Source organism: Stomoxys calcitrans, chromosome 1 (genome assembly GCF_963082655.1).
Source record: "Stomoxys calcitrans chromosome 1, idStoCalc2.1, whole genome shotgun sequence".
Classification (NCBI taxonomy): domain Eukaryota; kingdom Metazoa; phylum Arthropoda; class Insecta; order Diptera; family Muscidae; genus Stomoxys; species Stomoxys calcitrans.
The window spans coordinates 14,266,722-14,294,572 of record NC_081552.1 but is presented as its reverse complement, the minus strand read 5'-3'; the positions used below and the strand labels follow the sequence as shown (position 1 = coordinate 14,294,572).

Below are 27,851 nucleotides of genomic sequence, written 5' to 3'. Positions count from 1 at the left end.
TTTGTGCTCAAGTGGCAGATGGAGTGAGGCGCCCCTCACTAAACTGCTGTGTATACCAATTATGACAATATGGGGTTAAATTCAAAGCTTAAGGTTGTGGACTGCGAATATGATATCTTTATTCTGCTCATATATCTAGCGGACCACCTCACCCCAATACAGTTGATTAATTACAATGACCTAACAGGACACTGCCCATACCCCAAAAGTAATGACATTCAGTGTGATAGGAACAGTTGTAAACCTTAACATCAAGGTGGCCTCCATTTTTAACTCATCGACAAGGAGCCTTCTTTTCCTAGACAAGTCCAAACAAAGTGCTGCTGGGCAACACTTTCATGTTCACAACTTTTACATGGCTTAATTACTAAGAACTGTCGACACCACACCTAATATAAAGACCAGCAAATTAGTTCTCCATCACTGAGAATCGTTTAATATGCCAATTTTATTTGATTTAAAAAAGACTAAATTATGACTATTCAACAGGTTGTCATATAGTCAGTTATAGACAACCAAAACATGATGATCAATTTTATAGGCGCTAAGCCGCTCCAAGCGAGTAGCAGCATAGACAAAGGATATCTATAGACTCTTAACAACATGTTCAAAAAGCTCTAACAGATGGGAGAAATGTCAAATTATCAGTCGTTTATATGTGATTGCGCAAAGATCCGGGGCGACATGGAACGGAGAACTTTTAAGTTATTTTGGGTGTTCAATTCTAAACCTTTCCCATATCGATGGCAGCACCAACATTTAAATAACCCCCATCTATTCTGTTTGCAAGTGAATCAACTGAATGGAGACGCCACCACGAACATAGAGAGAACAGAGTGGTAAAAATTGATCATGTAGCATTTATCTTTGTTATGGCAACCTATAGTTCCATAAAATAGAGAAAAATAAGGTATAGGAATTTCGTTGCGGTTGTTTGCTGTATTATTTTTTAAATTTTCCTCCCTAAGATGGGCTTAACAATAAGTGTCTCAGGTAGTTTAAGTAGCTATCTTTGCTATAGACAAAAATTTATTTAATAGAGTGCGACTATCCAAGTTTGTGTTAAACTGTTAGAGGGGAAGGCTCAACGAACGTACGCAGAATCAGAGCTACTGGAGAGTAGGTTACATTACAGAGGTGACATTTTTCTACATATTGAAAGCGAAAGCTCAGTGGAGCAGGTTTGATTGAAAATTTAGCTCAAAAATAAGAAGTCTCCTTTTTATAGCCGAGCCCAAGTGGCGTGCCGATAAGCACAGACTTTTATAACCTCCACCATAGGATGGGGGAGTACTAATTTCGTCATTCTGTTTGTAACACCTCGAAATATGCGCCTGAGACCCCATAAAATATATATATTTTGGATCGTCATGTCATTTTAAGTCAATCTAGCCATGTCCGTCCGTCTGTCCGTCCGTCTCTCTGTCGAAAGCACGCTAACTTTCGAAGGAGTAAAGCTAGCCGCATGAAATTTTGAAAAAATACTTTTTTTTTTGTGTAGGTCGGTTGGGATTTTAAATGGGCCAAATCGGTCCACGTTTTACTATAGCTGCCATTCAAACCGATCTTGGGTCTTGATTTCTTCAGCCTCTAGAGTGCGCAATTCCCATTCTATTTGACTAAAATTTTGCACGTGGTGTTTTGGTATCACTTCCAATAACTGTGTTTAGTATGATTCAACTCGGATCATAACCTGATACAGCTGTATAAACCGATCTGGGATCTTGACTTCTTGAACCTCTAGAGGGCAGAATTTTCATCCAATTAGACTGAAATTTTGCACGCAGTGTTTTGGTATCATTTCCAATAACTGTGTTTAGTATGATTCAACTTCCAACGACTGCGCTAAGCATGGTTCAAATCGGTCTATGTTTTGATATAGCTGCCATATAAACCGATCTTGGGTCTTGACTTCTTGAGCCTCTAGAGGGCGCACTTTTCGTCCGATTTGACTGAAATTTTGCACGCAGTGTTTTGGTATCACTTTCAATACCTGTGTTTAGTATGATTCAACTCGGATCATAACCTGATACAGCTGTCATATAAACCGATCTGGGATCTTGACTTCTTGAACCTCTAGAGGGCGCAATTCTCATCCGATTTGGCAGAAATTTTTTACAACGGCTTCTTTCATGACCTTCAACATACGTGTCTAATATGGTCTGAATCGATCAATAGCTTGATACAGCTCCCATATAAATCTATCTCTCGATAGGTTTCTTCTTGAGCCCCACAAGGCGCAATTCTTATTCAAATGAACTGAAATATTACACGATGACTTCTACAATGTTCAGCATTCATTTATGGTCCGAAACGGACTATAACTTGATATAGCTTTATTTGCCTAAAAAGAGATACCGCGCATAGAACTCGACAAATGCGATCCATGGTGGAGGGTATATAAGATTCGGCCCAGACGAACATAGCACGCTCTTACTTGTTTTTAATCAAATCAAATTGCCATGTTAAAGGATTTTCTGTGGTAAAGAACAAATTTGCCAGTTTATATATTTGGTGCGGTGTCGATAGTTCTTACTATTAAATCATGTAAAGCTTTTGAACAAAAAAGTGTTGCCCAGCAACATGTCGTTTGGTCTTGTCTGTCTATGAGCTAAAAATGGTTGCAGCCATAAGGTTAAGGTTTGCAACTTCTGCTATCACGCGGAACGTCACAATTTCGGGGCTATGACGTCCTACATGTTCCGTTAGGTCATTATAATTGATGGCCTGTTTTGGAATGAGGTGGTCCGCTAGATATATGAGCAGAATAATGATATCAGATTCTCAGTTTACAACCTTATACCTTTAATTTTACCCCATATTGTTATGATTTGTGTATACAGCCATTTGGTGGAGGGCGTCTATACGAGGGTTGTGCGCCACACCCTATCTGCCACTTGAGAACAAATTTGAATGACGCACTCTACTTAAAAAAATCTATCACATGATTCCCCATTGTTTTAATAGATCAAATAACCTATTGGAGGCGAATTTAGGAGGTAAAGCACCACCAGCATTCTTGGACACAAAGTTTAATGTCGTATTCGTAATCTGCTCTCAAATGCTTTTCATTTGAGTTTCATCAAGCTATGATAGCCTAATATTCCCATTTGGGTAGCTTAGCGGGAATGGGGCGACCATCAATTACTTAGACCACATTTTTTATGTCATATTCGTAGTCTACTCCCGAATATCTTTCATTTGAGTCCTATATCGATATATACATCCAATATGTCTATTTGGAGCAGTTTATGGGGTTGGGCGACCCCTTGGATACTTGAACCCAAGTTTTTATACGACATTCGTATTCTACGCGTATTGTCATTATCGTCCAATATACCTATTTTGGGGGGTTTGTGGTCGGGGCGGCCCTCCGAATACTTGGGCCCAATTTTAATATGGAATTCGTACTCTACTCTTGAATACCTTTCATTTGAGTCCCATGTTGGCTTGATCAGTCCACTTTTATTTTTGGGTGGGACTTTTGGGGTAAGGGGGAGGGTCCCCCCTTGAGATATTAAAAAATTATATAGCCTATTGCTCCTTCCGGATCACTTCCCACAATCTGTGAAAATTTTAAAGAAATCGGTTCAGCCGTTTTTGAGTCTATACGGAACAAACAAAGTTACGAACCCACAAACAAACAAACACAAATTCATTTTTATATATATAGATATTGTTTGAAATGCGATACACCTCATTTCAGTTGAAAGGTTATTCCTTGATGAAAACTATTCAGCCAAGAGGCTATCTGAAAATTCTTCCAGTTTTTTACATACAAATTTGTCATTTAGTTTGCTAAAGCATTTGTATTAACGATGTGATGAGCAATTACATAATACGTTTATTAATGTTTGCCTCTTTCAATTCCCCCACAGATTGTTAAACTATAAACAAACTAAATTTGTAAATTTTTTTCGATTAACATCACCAATTATGTGTACGTGTATATATTTAATAATTATTTACTTTTAAATGTTGCGTCGTATAATATTTGATAACTATACACTTGAATGATTTAATTCCCTTGCTTAGGGGAGTTCTAACGATAAATGACAGCATTTTTTTTTGTCAATGTTATATTTTAAAAATCAATACAAAACGAAGCGTATCTGCGACTGTTTTTGATTATGAAAATAAACTGAATGAAGCGCAATGCTACAACGATAAGAAGTCATATGCAAATTTGGCTTTATCAGGCAAACAAAAAATGCTTATGATAAAGGACTCGTTTTTATACCTTACAACACTACTGTGGTACAGGGTATAATAACTTAGTGAACTAGTTTGTAACGCCCAGAAGGAAGAGAGACAGACCCATTGATAAGTATATCGATCGACTCAGAATCACTTTCTGATTCGATTTAGCTATGTCCGTCCCTCCGTCTGTTTGTCCGTCCGTCCGTCTGTCTGTCTGTCCGTCTGTCCATGTTAATTAGTGTAAAAAGTACAGGTCGCAGTTTTCATCAGATCGTTTTCAAATTTGGTATGGGCATGTTTTCGGCCCAGAGACGAAGCCTATTGAAATTGAAAAAAATCGGTTCAGATTTCGATATAGCTCTCATATGTTCGTCCGATTTGCAGTAATAATGCAATAAAATGGTTATTTGTTAACCGATTCTCTTGAAATTTGTTACGAAGGATTTTCTCTTGACTCATTACATTACTGGTGAATTTCATGGAAATCGGTTCAGATTTAGATATAGCTCTCATATACAAACATATATATATATATATATATATATATATATATATATATATATATATATATATATATATATATATATATATACATATATATATATATATATATATATATATATATATATATATATATATATATATATATATATATATATATATATATATATATATATATATATATTGGGTTGCCCAAAAAGTAATTGCGGATTTTTTACTTTGAACTTTAATGAAATATACTTTTTTTACACTTTTTTTCTAAAGCAAGCTAAAAGTAACAGCTGATAACTGACAGAAGAAAGAATGCAATTACAGAGTCACAAGCTGTGAAAAAATTTGTCAACGCCGACTATATGAAAAATCCGGAATTACTTTTTGGGCAACCCAATATATATATATATATATATATCTATATATATATATAGATATATATATATCGCCCGATTTTTACTTTATTGACCAATCTTCCCAAAACTTCGTACAACGCTTTCTTCGATGACTACCACATTATCTGAGAAGTTTGCTTGAAATCGGTTCAGAATTAGGTATAGTTCCCATATATATATTCGTCAGATTTTGGGTGATTACCAAAAATGTTGTCATTTCTCAACCGTAGTTATAACTGTTTGACCATATTTGATCGCCGAGGTCTATCAAAATGGGTTCACAATTGAATATAGCTCCCACATTTTATTTATAGGGTAGGTGTAGGGTATTATACAGTCGGCACCGCCCGACTTTTGCCCTTCCTTACTGGTTAAATCTAGTTTTGATTATATGTGTATTTATTTTTAGAAAGCTTTTTTGCAATCTTCTGAGTTTAATCGAAATATATAATAGGATAGATAATAAGATTGCATAATTTTTTTAATTTATTTAGTTTTTGCTACGCATAGCTCACATTAATGATTTGGACTTTGTTTACTAAACATGAAGTAAGAGGGTGAAATGAAATTATAAAGACTTTGGCCAGCGCCAAATCAACCTTGTTTACAACCGCTTCCAACCTGTATTCCCTAAAAATTAACAAAGTGAAATATAATAAAGTTTCTTTTCATTGATATTTTTTTGTGTAACTATTGCTTTTTGAAACGGCGTTAATTTACTCCAGTAGATTCAAGCCACTTCAAGTTTTAAGTGGCAAGTTTCGTCTATGAATTTCAATTCTTCTTTAACTACACTATCCTATACCACCAGTGTGATAGAGGATATTATAACTTAGTGCATTTGCTTGTAACACCCATTGATAAGTATGCCGATCGATTCAGAATCACTTTCTGATTCGATTTAGCTATCAGACGTTTGTTTGTCTGTTCGTCTTTGTGTACAAAGTCGTACAAGTCGCAATTTCAATCCTATCGTCTTTGGATTGGTACTGGCATGATTTTGGCCAAGAGACAAAGCCTACTGAAATTCGAAAAAATTAGTTCAGATTTGGATATAGTTCCCATATATATGTTTGGCCGTTTTGTACTAATATTGCAATAATGTGGCCTTTTTTTTAACCGATTCTATAGATACATTTCATTTTCACTCCTAGATCCACTGCAAGCGCATTTATTGGCCTATTTTTCCGAAATTTTGTGCAACGCTTTCCTCCATGACTACCACAATATCTAAGAAATTTGCTCGAAATCGGTTTAGATTTAGATATAGCTCCCATACATATATTCGTCCCATTTGTACTAATATTGTAATAATGTGGCCATTTGATAAACGATTCTCTCGAAATTTGGCAGGAAGGTTTTTCTTATGACTCTTAACATTACTGGTGAATTCCATAGAAATCTGTTTAGATTTAGCTACCATATATTTATACATAACGCCCGATTTTCACTTCTAGGGCGTTGCAAGCGCTTTTATTGACCAATCTTGCCGAAACTTTGTACCACGCTTTCCTCGACTATTACCACTACATCTTTATACCTTGGTCGAAATCGGTTCAGATTTAGATATAGCCCACCCAAAATATAATTTTGTATATAGAAAAAAAAAAACTTAAACTAGACACAAAATTTTAGTAAATCTTTTTAAAATGACAAACTTTTATATATATAATATTCCATTGATAGAATTTTGATCAGACAAGAGTCAATTTAAAATAATTTTTCTTGAGTGAAAAATTTGAATGCAATTTTTTCTTGACAAATTTTAAAGAAATTTTTTCTAAAGATAAAATTTCAGCGTTATATTTTTAAAGACAAAACTTCATCACAATGTTTCCTAAAGACTAATTGTTAATAAATCAGCGTAACATTCTCTTCAGCCCGGGCCGTGCCCGCATCAAAATTATTTCCTTAAAGAAAAAATTTAATTACTATTTTTCCTAAAAACTATGTTTCAGTGAACATTTTTCTAAAAACAAACTTTTGCCCAGCCTTACCCGAAATTATTTTATAAATCCAACATTTCATTAAAATTTTTTTGTGCCTGCTCAATGCATTTTGCGACACTACATTTTGCCTAAACGTTTTTAAAGTTTTTTTATTACGCTTTTCTGTCCCAAATAGGAACAAAAACAGAATGATATATTACAATTACTTTTTGGGCAACCCAATAGTTCGATATGGACCAAATTCGACATGGATATTGAGTGGTCTAATAAGTAAAAGTCATTGTTCAATTTTGTAGAACAAAATATTGGTCCCTTTGGTAGCCATATCCAAATATAGACCAAATATAGGACACGGATGTCGAAAAGCCTAACATAAGTCACTGTGTAAAATTTGAACGAAATCGGATTATAAATGTGCCTTTTATGGGGCCAAGACTTTAAATCGATAGATCGGTCTATATGGCAGCTATATCCAACTCTGAACCGATCTGGCGTAAATTAAAGGGGGCAGTCGAAGGACCTAACACAAGTCACAGTCCCAAATTTCAGCGACATCAGACAATAAATGCGCCTTTTATGGCCTTAAATCTAGCGATCGGTCTATATGGCAGCTATATCCAAATCTGGGCCAAATTTCAGAAGTTGTCGAAGAGCCTAACACAACTCACTGTCCCAAATTTCGGCGAAATTGGACAATAAATGCGCCTTATATGGGCCCAAAAACTTATATCGAGAGATCGGTCTATATGGCAGCTATGCCCAAATCTGGACCAATCTGAGCCAAATTCAAGAAGAATATTGAAGGGCCTAACACAACTCACTGTCCCAAATTTCGGCGACATCGGACCTAACTCACTGTCCCAAATTTCGGCGACATCAGACAATAATTGCGTCTTTTATGCGCCCAAAACCTTAAGCAAGAGATCAGTCTATATGGCAGCTATATTCAAATCTGAACCGATCTGGGCCAATTGAAGAAGTATGTAGACTGTCCTTACGCAATTTACGGTACCAAATTTCAACAAAATCCGATAATAAATGTGGCTTTATGAACCTAAGACCTTAAATCGGCGGATCGGTCTATATGGGGGCTATATCAAGATATAGTCCGGTATAGCCCATCTTCCAACTTAACCTGCTTATGAACAAAAAACGAATCTGTGCAAAGATTCAGCTCAATATCTCAATTTTTAAAGACTGTAGCGTGATTACAACAGACGGACACGGCTAGATCGTCTTAGATTTTTACGCGGATCAAGAATATATATACTTTATAGGGTCGGAAATGGATATTTCGACAAAATGAATATACCCTCATCCTTCGAAGGTGGGTATAAAAAGTGCAAAAGTATAAAATAAAATGACGAAGGTAAAATTGGCTGGTGAAGATATCCATCTCTTCTTTCTGTTCAATAATATTTTCCTTTCTCGCCACAGAATACAATTACAGGAAAAATTTAATATGCTGCAGTGCTATAGAAGGGGAGGCCACCGTAGCGCAGAGGTTAGCATGACGCTGAACGCCTGGGTTCGAATCCTGGCAAGACCATGGCGTATCGCAACTTCTGGGAAAATATGGCGCAAACTCTTATGCGGAAAGAAATTTCAATAGTTCATTGAAAGAAATTTCAATTAGTTCATTTACTTAAAATGGGTATGTAAATTTCCTAAATTTTCCCCCATCCTATGGTGGAGGGTATAAAAAAACAATAGAGTGTACACATTATATTAGGGAGGGTAAAATTTTTTCAAAATTAAATTCGTAGCCAGAAATAATGGCATTCAAAGAATCGCATATGACGTTGCTTTTATAGAGGCTAGAAAATATTTATGGTAGACCTACTCTACTGTGCAGAAAGAATGCTTTTACAAAGTTGTGGAATGTAACGGCCAATCCAGTTTTATTTTGGTTTTTTTAACAACTGTGTTTGTAAATAGAATTACTGAGATTATTGAATTTACATTACCGCTGTTTAAAGCATCGTTTTCGTTTATTTACTTACTGCCATAATTGCGATTACAACAACATATTTCTTATTTCAATTATCCTGTTGTAAATACAATTACTACAGTATTTATATTAATCAACACATACTTTTTATATTTCAATTATCACTTTCTTCAATTTAATAACCACGATAATTACATTTACACCCGTGCTTGGTTATTAGAAACATTAATTAAAATTGTTTCCACAAAATTGTAAATCTTATTACGTGTTTAAATGAAAACAATAACAACGATAATTAAAACAAAAAAAGTTGGTATTTTTGTTTTATTGCAGCTATATCCAAATATGGTACGATTTGGCCCTTTCACGAACTTAACCTGCATGCTGCAAAGACGTATCTGTACCAAATTTCAGCTCAATATCTAATTTTTTGAAGTGATTACAACAGACGGACAGACACACGGACATCGTTAAATCGTCTTAGAATTTTACGACGATCCGAAATATATGTACTTTGTAGGGTCGGAAATGGATATTTAGATATGTTGCAAACGGAGTGACTAAATGAATACACCCCCTATCCTATAGTGGTGAGTGTAATAAATATGATATATATTATAAACGAGAATGGGAGCAAATACCGAAGGATCATGACATTAGAAAGCTTATTAACTCGATGCAGAATCGCTTCAAAGTGGTTATCAAAGACAAAGAATACCATACGGAATATTAATTTCAAACTATCCACCTGACGTTGTCGTTTTATTGCTTCCTGAATTGAAAAGAAATATTTGACACACAAAAAAATGCATTTATTATACCTACACTGAAGGATGAGGTTATTCTGCTCCGTTTGGAACACATCGACATATCCATTTACGACCCTAAAAATTATAAATATTCTTGATCGTCGTAAAAATCTAAGACGATCTAGCCATGTCGGTCCGTTCGTCTGTATGTTAAAATCATGCTACATTCATTAAAAATAGAGATATTGAGCTGAAACTTCTTCTTTTGTCCATAGGCAGTAAAGTTCGGAAAATATCTTGATGTAGCCCCCATATAGACCGATCTGCCGATTTATGGTCTTGGCCCCATAAAAGCAACATTTATTATCCGATATTGCTGAAATTTGAGACAGTGAGTTGTGTTAGACCACTCGACGTCCTTCTTTAATTTGGCCCAGATCGGTTCAGATTCAGATATAGCTGCCATATAGACCGATAGCTCGATTTGAGGACTTGGGGTCCATAAAAAACGCATTTATTGTCCGATGTCGGAGAAATTTGGGACAGTGAGTTGTGTTAGACTTTTCGACATTTTTCTGCAACTTGGCCCAAATCGGTCCAGATTTGGATAAAGCTGTCATATAGACCGATATCTCAATTTAAAGTCTAGGCCCCATGAAAGGCGCATTTATAATCCGATTTCACTGAAATTTGACAAAGTGACTTATGTTAGGCTTTTCGACATCCATATCGTATATGGTTCAGATCGGTTTATTTGGTTCAGATCTGTCTATATTTGGATATAGCTGCCAAAAAGACCAATATTAAACTAAAATTGAACTGTGACTAGTATTTATTAGGCCACTCAATGTCCGTGCCAAATTTGGTTTAAATCGGACCATATTTCGATATTGCTGCTTTGGGTGCATAAACAAGGCAGTTCTCACCGGTGGTCGCTATGCAAAGTTTCACCCGGCCGATTTTGATGCCTTTTTACATGTTGTTATAAATACGAATTTTTACTTCAGAATTATCGTCCTATTGAAGTTAAACAAAAAATAAAAATTAAAAAAAATTGTTTTATTCCCTTTTTAATTCACATTTAATTGCCAAATTGTATTTGGCATATATTTCATCAAATCTTAAAATAAAATTTTTATTTTTAGAAGTTAACGTTTAATAGAGCATCAGTTAAAATAAATCTTTAAATTTAAATTTCAAAGGTATTACACAAGTATTAACAAAGTAATTCTCAAAAGCATTTTCGGTTGAATAATTATATTCCATTTCGAAATTTCTTACAAGATGTGCCAAAGTTATCTCCAACTGCAGTTCGACAATTCGTTTGCCCACACAGGAACGGGGACCAAAGCCAAAAGGCAAATATACAAAGGGATTTGTAGCGTTGTCAGTAGTATCGGAAGTATGAGAACGTAGCCAACGTTCAGGTAAGAATTCTTTAGGGTTGGGAAAATATTTATCCTCTTGTAAAAGCAAACTTGAAGTTAGAAATATCTTGGTGCCTTTGGGTATCTGGTATCCACTTAAACACAAATCCATACCTGTGGCTCGAATATTACCAAATACCAAAGGATAAATGCGTATAGCTTCCTTTATGCAGGCCCTTAAATAGGGTAAATTATTCATATTTTCAATGGTAAATGCTGACGTTTTGCCCACTGTCGTTAATATCTCTTTGCGAAGCTTTTGCTGTTTTTCCGGATTGGTGGCCACACACAGCAATACTCCCGACATAATCGATGAAGTGGGCTCAACACCAAATAACAAAATATCAACAGCCATAATTGTGGCAATTTTACGATCAATTTTCACCAATTTTTCCAAAACACTACGCTCCCCACTTTTTTCGCCTCTTTGCTCAATGCGTTGTAAAGTTTCGTCGACATATTTACGACATATGTTGGTGATAAATTCCATGGAGTTTTCAAAACGTTTAAAGGTGGGCGTTTTTATATATCTATAAATCGAAGGCTTGATGCCCAAATCGTAAAAGGCTGTGGTGAAACTATGCATATTATGAAAAAGTTCTTGGGCCTCAGGTAATGAATCCTCATGGCGCACTAAACCTAACTCCTTGTCCAAAGCTATGATAGCCACAGATTCAAAGGCCAGTCGTTTAATTTCTTGAAGGAAATCATGGGGAACTTCTAAGGAGTCAGGATTGCGGATAAAACGAATTCTGGAATGGAAACATTGATTTATATATCATCTGCTTTTAATATTTTTTATACTTTCCTTCTTATGAAATCCTCATTGTTCTTTTGTGTTGGCTCTATATAAAGGCGAGCATTTCTAGGTTGCATTAGTATTGGATTTACGGCATGGCGAAATCTGCTCCATTGTGGACCACTAGAGTTTCAATTTCATGTTTGTTTCATTACAACGGTTGTGGTGGCTTTTAAGCTCTACTTACTTTCCTGCTACTCCCAAATTGTCGTCATCATAAAGATCATCCTTGCGGCTCAGACGATACTCAAACATTAATTCATTGCCCGGTCTTATGGGATATTGTCCTTCTGTGCGAAAAACCTTCTTATGATCATCCAAATCGAATGATATCAAATTTGCATGTTGACCAAACATTCCTGGTAGAAGATAAATATCACCATAACGCTGACGACATAACCTTAATACCTTTTCAAAAGATTTGCCATGAAAATCTCCTCCCCTCATAAAACCCCGAATCATTTGAAGTTTTGTTGGTCCCGGTATATCTGTGAAGCGTTTTGCCTGATGCCATTCTTGTTGCAGAAAGCTGACATAGGAATTGTCCACCAAAGCTGGGTACGAAGACTATTGGAAAAAGGTTTACATTTGAAGAAAAATACTTTCCAATACGAAGCAAGAAAATTTAAAATTTTCAGCCAAGTCGGGAAAAAAATCAAGTTTAAGTTTCACTTGGCTCCAAAAATTGGATATCAAATTCGTTTTCAACTCTCAAATACCTTTCATTTGAGTCCCATATTGGTATAATGGGTCAAATAACCCGTTTGACGTATCTTTAGGAGGAAAAGCGACACCTAGACTTTAACGAAAATTTTAATATCATATTTGCAATCTGCACTCTAATACTTTTCATTTGAGTCCTATAAAGCCATGATCGGCTTATATGCCCATTTGAGGGCATTTGTGGATGGTCGACCTCCCATTATTTGGACCTAATGTTTTATGTCATTTTTGTAATCTATTGCCTTACACTTTTCATTTGAGTCCCTTATTGACATGAACTTCGAATATATCTGCTTAGAGGAGTGTTGGAGTTGGGGGCCCGCTGGGTACTTTTCATACCATATTCGTTTTCTGGTCTCCAATACCTTTCATTTGATACCCTTATTGTCCCTATCGGACCACTTTCGGAGATGGGTGGCGTTTTTGGAAAATGAATTTTTATGAAAAATTTAAGAAAATCGGTTCAGCCAAGTATCATATAGTCATAATAGGTCTAATGGAGTATTTGAGGGTTGGCTGTCCCCTAATACTTCGTTTTGAATTTGTATGCCAGATTCGAAATCTACTCCCGAATACCTTTAATTTGCGCCCCATATTGAAATTAACGTCTAATATGTGTGTTTGGGGCTCTTTGGGGTTGGGGCGGCCCGATGGGTTCTTAGACTCAAATTTTAATACCATATTCGTATTCTACTTTCCAATACCTATATTGTCTCGATAGGTCCGCTTTTGATTTTGGGTTGTGTTTTTGGCATAAAGGGGAGGGGGAAAATCATATAGCCTATGTTTCTTCCAGACCAATCTACACAATAAGGGAAAATTTCGAGAAAACTGGTTTTGCCGTTTTTCAGTCTATACGGAGCAAACAAACCGAGTTCCATATATCCGTGATTGGCTAATGTACCCATTTGGGGCGGTCATATTCGTAATCTACTCCCGATACCTTTCATTTGTGTCCCAATGATGATCATCAAATAAACCTATTATAAGGGGTTTTGGGACTGGGGCGGCCCCCAGGTACTTGGACCCAACTTTAATTATGAATTTCGAATATGAATTTCGCCCTCCCGATATCAAAAAATTGAAAAATTCAAGGTAATCGTTTCAGCCGTTTTCGAGTCTATACGGATCAAACAAACAAACAAACATACCAACAAACACAAATTAAATTTTATATATAAGATTAGCTGAACCCGGCCCGCTTCGCTACGCTTCCTTTTACACAATGAGAATTATAACTTTCTTTTCAATCACGCTTTTTTGCATTCACAATGATACGTACATGTTTAGGCAGGAAGGTTAAAAAAATAATACCGAAAACAGTCAAATGTTAGTTCCTATATTTTATTTATTCGATAGACAGACAACTTGTCAAAACAGTAGTGAAGAGCATACGATCAACTTTGAACACATTCTGATGTACCTCTCACTCTCTTTTTCTTTGTTCGGGTTTGCTTGGCTATTCCAATAATTTCTATCTCCCAATAGATGGCGCTGAATTTGTTGTTGGTGATGCTCGCTGTTGATTCCCATCGCATTGTCATCATTTTGCCTATTTTTAAATTCAATCGAATTTCCACTTTGGCGGCCTATCTGATATCACCGTTGCGCATGAGTAAGCATCTTCGGCTTACCCATGCCAAAAATATCAGAAACAATTTTGAGTACTAGATATTCCTTCAATAATAGTTGCGACAATAATCATTATCCATTCAAGACTTCAGTACAAAAACTTACGGCCTAGACCACTAAATTTGTTTTTTTGTACACTCCATCATAATCTAATTTCGTCATTCCGTTTGTAAAGCATCGAAATATTCATTTGAGACCCAACAAAGTATATATGTATATTTTTGATCGTTTTGACATGCTAAGTCGACTTAGCCATGTCGGTCCGTCCATTTGTCGAAAGCACGATAACTCTCGAAGGGATAGGGCTAGACGCTTGAAATTTTGCACAAATACTTCATATTAGTGTAGGTCAGTTGGGATTTTAAATGGGTCATATTGGTCTATGTTTTAATATAGCTGCCATATAAACCGATTTGAGATCTTGACCTCTTGAGCCTTTAAACGCCGCAATTCTTATCCGATTTGTCTCAAATTTTGTATAAGATATTTTGTTATGACTTCCAACATCTGTGCTAAGTATGGTTCAAACCGGTTTAAAACTTGATATAGCTCCCATATAAACCGATCTCATAATTTGACTCTTTGAGCCTCTAGAGGGCGCATTTCTTATGTGATTTGGCTCAACATTATTTTAACGACTTCTCCTATAAACTTCCACATACGTGCCAAATATGGTATGAATGGGTCCATAACCTGATATAGCTCCCATATGAACCGATCTCCCGGTTTTAATTCTTTAGCCACTATAGGGCTCAATTCTTATCCAATTTTGGCTGACATTTTGCACAATGACATCTATTATAGTCTCCAACAGCCAAATCAAGCATGGCCCGAATCGGTCGATAATCTGAAATAGCTCCAATAGCTTTGCAATTTTTATCCATTATCCTTTGTTTACCTATAAAGAGATATCGGGCAAAACATTACAAATGAGATCCATGGTAGAGGGTATGTAAGGTTCTACCCGGCCGAACTCTTCACGCTTTTACTTCTTGTCACTCGATTCGTTCGCCAAGTCATTGAAAACAGCTATTTTCTCTTGATAAAATCAGCTTTTTTCAATTACTTGGCGTACGAATCGAGTGACAAAACGAAAAAAATGTGTGCTTATCGGCACGCCACTTGGGCTCGACTATAAAAAGAAGGCTTCTTATTTTTGAGCTAAATTTTAAATCTAACCAGCTCCACTGAGCTTTCGCTTTCAATATGTAGAAAAATGTCACCTCTGTAACGTAACCTACTCTCCAATAGCTCTGATTCTGTGTACGTTCGTTGAGCCTTCCCCTCTAACAGTTTAACACAAACTTGGATATTCGCACTCTACTCAATAAATTTTTGTCTATAACAAAGATAGCCACTTAAACCAACTGAAACACTTATTGTTAAGGCCCGTCTTAGGGAGGGAAATTTAAAAAATATAGCAAACAACCACAACGAAATTTCTATACCTTATTTTTCTCTATTTTACGGACCTATAGGTTGCCATAACAAAGATAAATGCTGCATGATCAATTTTTTACCACTCTGCCCTCTCTCTGTTCGTGGTGGCGTCTCCATTTAGTGGATTCATTTGCAAACAGAATAGATGGCGCTTATTTAAGTGTTGGTGCTGCCATCGATATGGGAAAGGTTTAGACTTGAATACCCAAAATAACTTAAAAGTTCTCCGTTCCATGTCGCCCGGATCCTTGCGCAATCACATATAAACGACTGATAATTTGACATTCCTCCCATCTGTTAGAGCTTTTTTGAACATATTGTTAAGAGTCTATGCTGCTACGCGCTTGGAGCGCGACTATATGGCTACCTGTTGAATAGTCATAATTTAGTCTTTTTTAAATCAAATCAAATTGCCATATTAAACGATTCTCAGTGGTGGAGAGCTAATTTGCTGGTCTTTATATTAGGTGCGGTGTCGACAGTTCTTAGTAATTAAGCCATGTAAAACTTGTGAACTTGGAAGTGTTGCCTAAGAGCACTTTGTTTGGACTTGTCTAGGAAAAGAAGGCTCCTTGTCGATGAGTTAAAAATGGAGGCCACCTTGATGTTAAGGTTTGCAACTGCTCGTATCACACTGAATGTCATAACTTTGGGGGTATGACGGCAGTGTCCTGTTAGGTCATTATAATTGATCAACTGTATTGGGGTGAGGTGGTCCGCTAGATATATGAGTAGAATAAAGATATCATATTCGCTGTCCACAACCTTATACTTTGAATTTAACCCCATATTGTCATAATTGGTATATACAGCAGTTTAGTGGGAGGCGCCTCACTCCATCTGCCACTTGAGCACAAATTTGAATGACGCACTCCACTTTAAAATATTTATCACTTGATCCCCATTGTTTTGATGGGTCATACAAACTATTGGAGGCGACTTTAGGAGGTAAAGCACCACCTAGATTCTTGGACACAAAGTTAAATGTAATATTTGTAATCTGCTACCCAATACCTTTAATTTGTGGCTAGGATCGGATTATATTCCCATTTGAGGGTGGGGCGACCCCCAATTACTTGGACCAAATTTGTTATGTCATATTCGTAGTCTATATATATATATATATATATATATATATATATATATATATATATATATATATATATACAATACAATATACATACAGAAGTCGGAGAATGTATGAACAATGTTTAGAATGACAATACTAGAACTACTCATTGGTACACATTTCCTGGGACAACTTGGTGCCAGAAGGGAAATGCTTCTGTTTGGAATTTCCGAGATAATTGTGTCAGAGGCAAAAACCTTGAGGTTGACTCTTGCCTCATTAAAAACGACAGGACATGATAATGTATTACCCGCAGGTTATGTTAAACCTGTAACAGTTCGGCTGGGCCGAATCTTGGGAACTCTGCACCATAGATTCTGCTAAAAATTAATTTTGTTGAAGGGCACAATTTTATTCTGCATACCAAACTTCTGTCAAACCAGCAAAAATTTAAGCTTCTGATTGGGAGGTATTTGGCACAGTTATTGGAAGTCGTAACAGAATACCGCCTGCAAAATTTCAGCCAAATCGGAAAAAAATTGCGGCTTGTTAGGGCTCAAGAAGTCAAATCGGGATAACAAAACACATGCAAAATGTCATCCAAATTGGACAAAAATTGCAGATTGTAAGGAAATGCCCCAACGTCTCATCATCTTCCCTACATGCCATACACACGCTATTACTAGCCGCAGCGATTTTGCATAAATGAACTCGTAGTCCTATGTGTCCCGTTGTGATATCGAAAGCTATACTGACTTCCTTCGTACTTAGTTTCACTAATAGCCTCGTCTGCTCAAGACCCTTTAACTTGGACTGCGTCGACCCGAAAGGATTCGGGTTAACCAAGTTTATTGACGGCAGCCGTCTGATATTCACTGCCAAATCTTCTGCTCTTTCATCCCCCTATCTCCAGTATGGTCATCTGCAGATCGCGCCAACCTCAGAGAAGGTGTTAATCTCCTTCTTAAACTCTAAGACTGTTCGTGACCTTACCGTCCTAGTTGTTATTGGGCTGATGGCCAATTTACTGTCCGTAAAGATGTTCACACATGACGCAGCACACCACATCACGCATTCCGTGATCTCCCGGAACTCCGCCTGCAGGATTGCATTATGGTCAGGCAACATGCCTACATGTTTGGAACATCTATAACGGTTTATGAGATATTGGAGTTACACAATATTTTTTCTTTGAAGATTTCAGTCAATGTATAGTCGGTATTTTTAGAATGGTGGCACTATTTATTTACCAATTGCAAATCTAATAAGACCATTGGAAGGGTAAAAAATTCTCCGAATAATAAAAAATATCGATAAAGATTGTCCCTTCCTACTAAAAGTTATACGCTTCACAACTTAAAATTTCCGAAAAAAAACTAAATTACGAAGTATGATGAGAATTTTACAGAAAATCGAAAAATTTTATTAATTTTTTTATGTTTTGGTAGAAAGTTTTAAAATATTGAAGCTCTAAAAAAGGAAAAAAAATTGAATATTGAAAAAAGAAATTTTTTGCCCCGCTTAGGTACCATTTTTGAACAAATTTTCACTTTGATGTGCAATAACTTAGCACATAAAAAACGTAACACCATTTTGAAACATTCAATTCATAGGCTGAACACTTATGGTGAATAATGATGCCGTTAAAATAATTCATTTAGCTTATTCGGTTCAAAATATATGACTTCTGCAACGAAAGAAATCAAATCAAGTCTGCCACTTTTGAACGAATAAAGATACCATCACGAAATTATAGATGATTAAAGCTGAGGTGTTAAGCAGTTGATGTGAAAAATCAAGTCCCTAGAAGGTCTGGGGTCCATTGGTGGCCTTTAAAGTTGGTCACCTCGGTTCTACATAATTTTGTTCGAGCGCATTTATGAATCGGTTGAGAAATGTTTCACAAGTAAAAAAATAAGGGTGGTCCCTTATGCCTCCGCGAATTTTTTGAACACTTTAAAAGATTTCCCGCACATCAAACAATGTTTTTTGTAGGGTTTCTCAATCGCTTTCCAGCGCTTTAGGTAGCCGGAACAAAATTTTGTAGGGCCGAGATGACCAATTTTGAAGGCCCCCTAATGTGCCCGGGCCTTCAGAAATTTTGCACGTCAACTGTTTAACACCTCAGCTATATCCATCTAAAATTTCGTGACTACATATTTATCAGTTCAAAAATGGCAAACTTTTAATACCCTCCACCATAGGATGGGGGGTATACTAATTTCGTCACTCTGTTTGTAACTACTCGAAATATTCGTCTGAGACCCCATAAAGTATACATATTCTTGATCGTCGCGACATTTTATGTCGATCTAGCCATGTCCGTCCGCCTGTCCGTCCGTCTGTCTGTCGAAAGCACGCTAACTTCCGAAGGAATAAAGCTAGCCGCCTGAAATTTTGCACAAATATTTTTTATTAGTGTATGTCGGTTGGTATTGTAAATAGGCCATATCGGCCATAATAGGCCGATCTTGGGTCTTGACTTCTTGAGCCTCTAGAGTGGGCAATTATTATCCAATTGGAATGAAATTTTGCACAACGTGTTTTGTTATGATATCCAAGAACTGTGCCAAGTATGGTTCGAATCGGTCCATAACCTGAAATAGCTGTCATATAAACCGATCTTGGGTCTTGACTTCTTGAGCCTCTAGAGTGCGCAATTCTTATCAGATTTGAATGAATTTTTGCACAACGTGTTTTGTTATGATATCCAAGAACTGTGCCTAGTATGGTTCAAATCGGTCCATAACCTGATATAGCTGCCATATAAACCGATCATGGGTCTTGACTTCTTGAGTCTCTAGAGTGCGCAATTCTTATCCGATTTGAATGATTTTTTGCACGAAGTATTTTGTTATGATATCCAACAACTGTGACAAGTATGATTCAAATCGGTTCATAACCTGATATAGCTGTCATATAAACAGATCTGGGGTCTTGACTTCTTGAGCTTCTAGAGGGCGCAATTCTTATCCGATTTGGCTGAAATTTTGCATGACGTATTTTATTTTTACTTTCAACAACTGTGCTAAGTTAGGTTTAAATCGGTTCATAACCTGATATAGCTGCCATATAAACCGATCTGGGTTCTTGACTTCTTGAGCCTCTAGAGGTCGCAATTATTATCCGATTTGCCTGAAATTGTATTGTACGACGGATCCTCTCTTGACCATCAACATACGTGTTTATTATGGTCTGAATCGGTCTATAGCGCGATACAGCTCCCATATAAAGGGTGCAATTCTTATTCCAATTGGCTGACATTTTACACAGGTCTCCAACATATAATTTAATTGTGGTCCAAACCGGACTAACAGCAGAGCAAATCTTTTCTTATATCTTTTTTTGCCTAAGAAGAGATGCCGGGAAAAGAACTCGACAAATGCCATCCATGGTGGAGGGTATATAAGATTCGGCCCGACCGAACTTAGTACGCTTTTACTTGTTTCCACTAACCATGGCGGCGCTGGTTATCGTTAACCAATCACCATAATATTTCGTGTGTCATACACATCCCAATAAACTTTCGCTGTTTAACTACGTGGTCTGTTGTAAAGTCTGCGGTCTTCTTTCCCAATGTTGCGAGTTTCCCCGGTCACCAGGGTTTTTATACCCACCACGATAGGATGGGTGTATATTAATCGTGTCATTCCGTTTCTAACGCATCGAAATATTGATCTGCACAATTCTGGGTGGATCATGCCATGATAGTGGTCGAACGCGTAAAAATTGCCGCTTGAAATTTTACAAGATGCTTCTTATTGATGTGGGTCGATTGGGGATTGCAAATGGGCTATATATGTTTAGATTTGGATGTAGCCCCCATTTAAACTGATCCCCGGATTTGATTTCTTGAGCCCTTAGAAGTCTCAATTTTCATCCGATTTGGTTGAAATTTACAACAAAGACTTGAGTTATAACTTGCAACCTTTATGCCAAGTACCGAATCGATCTTTAAACAGATGTAGCCCCCATATTAACCGATCTCTGCATTTGACTTGAACAGCCTTTGACAATTTTCGCCTGATTTTGCTAAAATTTGGCCCAAACTCCATCAGACTTACAACATCAGTACCAAGTTTTATCCGAATCGGTCAGCATGGTAATATAGGCTCCCCTAAGTACCGATATCCCGATTTGACATCTTAAGAACAACATAATTCAAATACAAACTCATGTAATAAAGGTAAATTTTTAGCGGAATACATGGTTGTGGGTACCCGGCCGAACTTAGCACGTTTCTAATATTTTTGGCTAATTTTCTTTCGCGAAGTGGGCAACTACAACAACCACTAGTGCAGCCGTAGTCCTGTGGACGTTGTTGTCAATGTCTTGTATGCTTGAACAATCTAAAGTATCTTGTCCAATGCTTCTTCTGAGTAGTCTTCCGAATTTTGTCCAGTTTGTTTTCAACTGATTACGGAAGCTTATCGGATTCGGTGCTAGCCGTGCTATTCTAAACCCCATGTAGCGATAATCAGAGAAGGAGTGCTCCATGGAGACCCTCCAATCCTGAGCCTCATCGATTTTATTTTCCGAACATAATGCCACATCTGATACCTCCTCCCTAATCCTATTAACAAAGTTAGCGGTATTACCAATATGAGGTGTTAATAGGTCGTTAGTATTCAAGAATTCTGCCAGGGTTTGGCCCACTTATTAATCTTGGTATTATCGCACGAAATGTGGTGGGAGTTCGCATCACAAACTAATAGTTCCTCCTTTACTGTCTGATTTGCTTTCCTCACCAGCCGTTGCAGCCAACTAATATACAAACCGAGCTAGATTCTACTTTGGGCGAGTCTGGACCTTCGTTTAAAATAATGAAATATTGAGGGCCTGAATTGACACGGGGCCGTACGAGCTGTCATGACGTACACCGTAGTGGTCGACCTGTTGAGGTGTCCGTGCCAGAAACGTTAAAAGAACCAGTAAGGAAAGGCAAAAGTCGGGCGGACTCGACTATATAATACCCTACACTTACCCTACAATTCTGAATTCGGCCAATATATAAGTATATATGTATATGAGAGCTTTATCTAAATCTGAACCGACTTCAAAACAGATCGTTTGAGAATTGTTTTTACTACGGCCATATAAGTGCAAATCCGGCGATAAATGTGTACGGGTGCTACATTCAAATTTGAACCGATTTTTATGAAATCTAGCAGATATGTTAAGATCGGTAACAAAACAATCCGTGTAAGTGCAAATCAGGCAATACATACATATGGGAGCTATATCTAAATCTGAACCGATTTTGATAAAAAATTTGCAGATATGTTAAAATCGGCAACAAAATAATCCATGCCAAATTTTGTGCAGAACGGTTGAAAATTGTAGTTACTTCGGCCATTTAAGTGCAAATCGGGCGATACATATATAAGGGAGCTATATCTAAATCTGAACGGATTTTTATAAAAATCAATTGCGTTCGTTCTAGGGCCAAAAAAGTGACATGTGCACAATTTCGTGATGATTGGACAACAAATACGACCTGCACTTTGATTACAAGAATACATGGACTCACAGACGGACATGGCTAAATCGAATCAGAACAAGTAAAAGCGTGCTAAGTTCGGCCGGGCCGAATCTTATATACCCTCCACCATGGATTGCATTTGTCGAGTTGTTTTCCCGGCATCTCTTCTTAGGCAAAAAAGGATATAAGAAAAGAGTTGCTCTGCTATTAAAACGATATCAAGATATGGTCCGGTTCGGACCACAATTAAATTATATGTTGGAGACCTGTGTAAAATTTCAGCCAATTCGTATAAGAATTGCGCCCATTTGGGCTCACGAAGTAAAATAGAGAGAACGATTTATATGGGATCTGTATCGGGCTATAGACCGATGCAGACCATAATAAACACGTTTGTTGATGGTCATGAGAGGATCCATCGTACAAAATTTCAGGCATATCGGATAATAATTGCGACCTCTAGGGGTCAAGAAGTCAAGATCCCAGATCGGTTTATATGGCAACTATTTCAGGTTATGAACCGATTTGAATTATTCTTAGCACAGTTGTTGAAAGTAAAAATAAAATACGTCATGCAAAATTTCAGCCAAATTGGATAGGAATTGCGCCCTCTAGAAGCTCAAGAAGTCAAATCCCCAGATCTGTTTATATGACAGCTATATCAGGTTATGGACCGATTTCAACCATACTTGGCACAGTTATTGGGTATCATAACGAAATACTTCGTGCAAAAATTCATTCAAATCGGATAAGAATTGTGCCCTCTAGAGGCTCAAGAAGTTAAGACCTAAGATCGGTTTATATGGCAGCTATATCAGGTTATGGACCGATTTAAACCATGCTTGGCACAGTTGTTGGATATAATAACAAAACACGTCGTGCAAAATTTCATTTCAATCGGATAAGAATTGCGCACTCTAGAGGCTCAAGAAGTCAAGACCCAAGATCGGTTTATATGGCAGCTATATCAGGTTATGGACCGATTTAAACCATGCTTGGCACAGTTGTTGGATATAATAACAAAACACGTCGTGCAAAATTTCATTTCAATCGGATAAGAATTGCGCACTCTAGAGGCTCAAGAAGTCAAGACCCAAGATCGGTTTATATGGCAGCTATATCAGGTTATGGACCGATTTAAACCATGCTTGGCACAGTTGTTGGATATTATAGCAAAACACGTCATGCAAAATTTCATCCCAATCGGATAGGAATTGCGCACTCTAGAGGCTCAAGAAGTCAAGACCCAAGATCGGTTTATATGGCAGCTATATCAGTTTATGGACCGATTTAAACCATACTTGGCACAGTTGTTGGATATAATAACAAAACACGTCGTGCAAAATTTCATTCCAATCGGATAAGAATTGCGCACTCTAGAGGCTCAAGAAGTCAAGACCCAAGATCGGTTTATATGGCAGCTATATCAAAACATGGACCGATATGGTCCATTTACAATACCAACCGACCTACAGTAATAAGAAGTATTTGTGCAAAATTTCAAGCGCCTAGCTTTACTCCTTCGAAAGTTAGCGTGCTTTCGACAGACAGACGGACGGACGGACGGACGGACGGACGGACGGACGGACAGACGGACGGACATGGCTAGATCGACATAAAATTTCACGACGATCAAGAATATATATACTTTATAGGGTCTCAGACGAATATTTCGAGTAGTTACAAACAGAATGACGAAATTAGTATACCCCCCATCTTATGGTGGAGGGTATAAAAAGATTCAGAGTCAATCGGTATACTTATCAATGGGTCTAGCTCTTCTCCTTCAAATCTTTAATACCCTGTACCACAGTGCTGGTGTAGGGTATAAAAATCCACAAAATGGTATTGGATGACCGTCGATTGAAAGTTCTTGATCTAGCTGAGGTCAGAGGCATTTCAAAAAATGCTATACATTAATATTGACGGAATGTTTTATGATACGAAAGATATGACAAAGATGGAAGACGCATTTGCTCTCAATACAACAGAATCAGCACCGTTCATAAATCCACCATTGCGATAGCAAAGGTCCAATTGAATTGCAAATTGCTTAAGCTCACACCCTACAACACGTTTACATTGAAATTTTTATGACCTAGATTTAACTAAATCCAAAACCTGTCCGTTTACACTACGTTTTTGGGGATTTAAGTGACATACACAAGCATACATATGTATACATGAATGTGCATATCACGCTCAACCATACGCAATTCTTGAAAACAGTTGCATATTTTGGTACTTTTAACGATTATTCAGCCATGAAATCGGGTTTCTTTGGGACTTAAAAATGAATCCGGCAATATGTGGGATTTATTTTTATGGTATGGTAAAACCTGTAAATAAAAACACAGGATTTAGCACTTAAATCTCGAAAAGGCCATAAACCGGATTTAGTGGCCAATGTAAACGTACTTTTATTCGCCGGATGAAGAAGCCAAGGATTATTTTTTGTTTCCAAATTTAAAAAAAAAGTGGTTCAATGGAAAAAGTTTGATTTTCCAGTAATGAAGAGGTGGAAGTTACGTTGATGGCTATTTTGAGGAGCTACACAGTTCTTACTAAAAACGGGGTATCGAATCTGTTGAAAATCGCAGGAAAAAGTGTGTCTCGCTAAAAGAAGATTATGTTGAGAAAGCAGATGCTTTATCAAAAGATGCCGAGAGTATTAAAAGCAATATGATATGTGCTTCAGCTGGTGTCGCCCTCACTTAGACTAAACATTTAAATGTCGTCCATCAGAACAGCGCAAACCATTACCGAACCATCTTACTACTGCAGTATTCCAACGATTGTATCAATTTTTATGCATCAATTTTCCAAAATTTAATTTGTAGAGGATACATGCTATGGAATTTCCTCCTCATTACCTTAATGGCCGTTGAATAAGCTCTAAGGATCTTTATATTTTGCCTAATGTCCTTGCGTCCATGTCTTGCAAAGACTTTTAAAAACATTCCGCTGTAAGATGTGAGGTTTCTCTTTGTTATGAGATAAGAACTCTTTTTGAAATTACAAAAAAAAAACGAACTGCCGGCGATGAGTTGTGCTTGCTATGAAGATTAAAATAAACTGAATGAAAACTACTAATCATTCTGCACTCTAGTATTTTATACCCTCCACTATAGGATGAGAGTATACTAATTTCGTCATTCTGTTTGAAACACCTCGAAATATGCGTCTAAGACCCCATATGTATATATATTCTTGATCGTCATGACATTTTAAGTCGAACTAGCCATGTCCGTCCGTCTGCCCGTCGAAAGCACACTAACATTCGAAGGAGTAAAGCTTGGCGCTTGAAATTTCGCACAAATACTTTTTATTAGTGTAGGTCGGTTGGAATTGTAAATGGGCCAAATCGGTATATGTTTTGATATAGCTGCCATATAAACCGATCTCGGGTCTTGACTTCTTGAGCTTCTCGAGGGCGAAATTATAGTTCGATATGGCTAAAATTTTGGTATCACTTCCAACAACTGTGCTAAGTATGGTTAAAATCGGTTCATAACCTGATATAGCTGCCACATAAACGGATCTTGGGTCTTGACTCCTTCAGCTTTTAGAGGGAGCAATTTTTATCCGATTTGGCTGTAATTTTGCACGTGGTGTTTTGTTATCACTTCCAACAACTGCGCTAAGTATGGTTCAAATCGGTTCATAACCTGATATAGCTGCCATATAAACCGATCCTGGGCCTTGATATCTTGAGCCTCTAGAGGGTGCAATTCTGCACGAGGTGTTTTGTAATGACTTCCAACAAGTGTGCTGCATATGGCGCAAATCGGTATATAACATGATATAGATGCCATATGAACCGATCTGGGATTTTGACTTCTTGAGCCTCTGGAGGGCGCAATTCTCATTCGTCTTGGCAGAAATTTTGTACCAAGGCTTCTCCCATCAGCTTTAATATACGTGTCCAATATGGTCTGAACCGATCTATAGCCGATCTCCCGATTTTGCATCTTGAGCCCCTACAAGGCGCGCAATGACTTCTACTAAGGTATTCAACATTCAATTCACTTATGGTTCGAATCGGACTACATCTTGATATATCCTCAATAGCGTAAAAATTCTTATCCATTATTCTTTGTTTGCCTAAGAAGAGAGAGTGCGCAAAGAACTCGACAAATGCGATCCATGGTGGAGGGTATATAAGATTCGGCCCTGCCAAACTTAGCACGCTCTTGCTTGTCTACAATATATGATCAAGCCGTTAACTTAAAAAAAGGACTAAACAACATATGCCCGAAATATAAAAGCTTCAAATGTTAATTTGTTGATTTTCTCCCAAACACAAAGAAAAATAATTTGTTAAATAGTTTCATTGTGAGATAGACCACTTTTGTTAACACTGATTAAATATACCATATTGTACATATAGCGAATATGTACATTTTTAACAATCACACAACATAGTCTGTTGATTAATTGAATAACATACATAAATAACTTAAACGATCCTCTTTGCTTAGAATATAAAGGTTAATTCCAGTAATACCTTTCATAACAAGGGCGAGACATCTTTTTTTATTAGACATTAATTTAGTCACATTTGAAAGCACATTTGGCAACAACAAAATTTTTTCCAACCCTTGATATGTTTTGTTTGTTTGTTTCAAAAACGACCGAACCGATTTCTTTAAAATTTCCAGAGATTGTGGGGAATGGTCCGAAAGGGGCAAAAAGCTATATAATTTATTGATATCGGTAGGGGGGCGGACCCTCCCCCTTAACCTTGCAATACTACCCCAAAATAAAAGTGAACCGACCGGGACAATATGGGATTCAAATGAAAGATATTCAGGAGTACACTACGAATTTGATATTAAAAATTGGATCCAAGTAACGACCCCAAAACCCCCTAAAATGGGTTTATTGAACGATAATGACAATATGGGACTCGAATGAAAGGTATTCGGGAGTAGATTACGAAAATGGTCAGGAAGGAGGGAAAAGCTTTTTAGTTTGTTCATATTGGAAGGGGGCGGACCCTCCTCCGTTACCCCAAAAACACCACTTAAAACAAAAGTGGACCGATAGGGAAAATATGGGTATCAAATGAAAGGTATTGGGGAGTAGAATACCAATATGGTATTAAAAATTGGAATTAAGTATGAGAGAGGTCGTCCAACCCCAAAACTCCCCCAAACAAACATATTGGACGTAAATTTAAATAGGGGACTCAAATGAAAGGTTTTCGGGAATATGACATAAAAAATGAGGTCCAAGTAATTGCGGTTCGCCCCACCCTCAAATGGGAATATTATTCGATCCTAGCTAGATGAGCCTGAAATTAAAGGTATTTGGTAACAGATAATGAATATGACATTAAACTTTGTGTCCAAGATCTAAGTGGTGCCTCCAATAGTTTATTTGACCCATCAAAACAATGGGGGATCAAGTGATAAATATTTTAAAGTGGAGCGCGTCATTCAAATTTGTGCTCAAGTGGCAGATGGAGTGAGGCGCCCCCACCAAACTGCTGTGTACACCAATTATGACAATGTGGAGTTAAATTCAAAGTTTAAGGTTGT

The 27,851-nt window shown here is 37.2% G+C and overlaps 1 protein-coding gene across 1 annotated transcript; it reads right to left on the bottom strand.

Moving 5' to 3' along the window:
- Positions 1-10,776: 10,776 nt before the first annotated feature.
- On the bottom strand, positions 10,777-25,366 carry LOC106087996 (probable cytochrome P450 12c1, mitochondrial). Its single transcript, XM_059360883.1, has 4 exons — positions 25,182-25,366; positions 12,150-12,529; positions 11,974-12,085; positions 10,777-11,917 (listed from the first exon to the last, which is right to left on the bottom strand). Exons 1-4 carry the CDS (start codon positions 25,266-25,268, stop codon positions 10,907-10,909), a joined length of 1,590 nt encoding a protein of 529 aa, XP_059216866.1. The 5' UTR covers positions 25,269-25,366; the 3' UTR covers positions 10,777-10,906.
- Between the last annotated feature and the right edge of the window lie 2,485 nt (positions 25,367-27,851).

Bases quoted from the DNA above. Each gene is read 5' to 3' on its own strand.
- LOC106087996 (XM_059360883.1), bottom strand. From the start codon at position 25,268: ATGTTTTTAAAAGTCTTTGCAAGACATGGACGCAAGGACATTAGGCAA. The intron at 12,530-25,181 runs GTAATGAGGAGG...TTTTTCCAATAG, and splicing joins CTTATTCAACGGCCATTAAG to TCTTCGTACCCAGCTTTGGT. The intron at 12,086-12,149 runs GTAAGTAGAGCT...TTGAAACTCTAG, and splicing joins AATTTGGGAGTAGCAGGAAA to TGGTCCACAATGGAGCAGAT.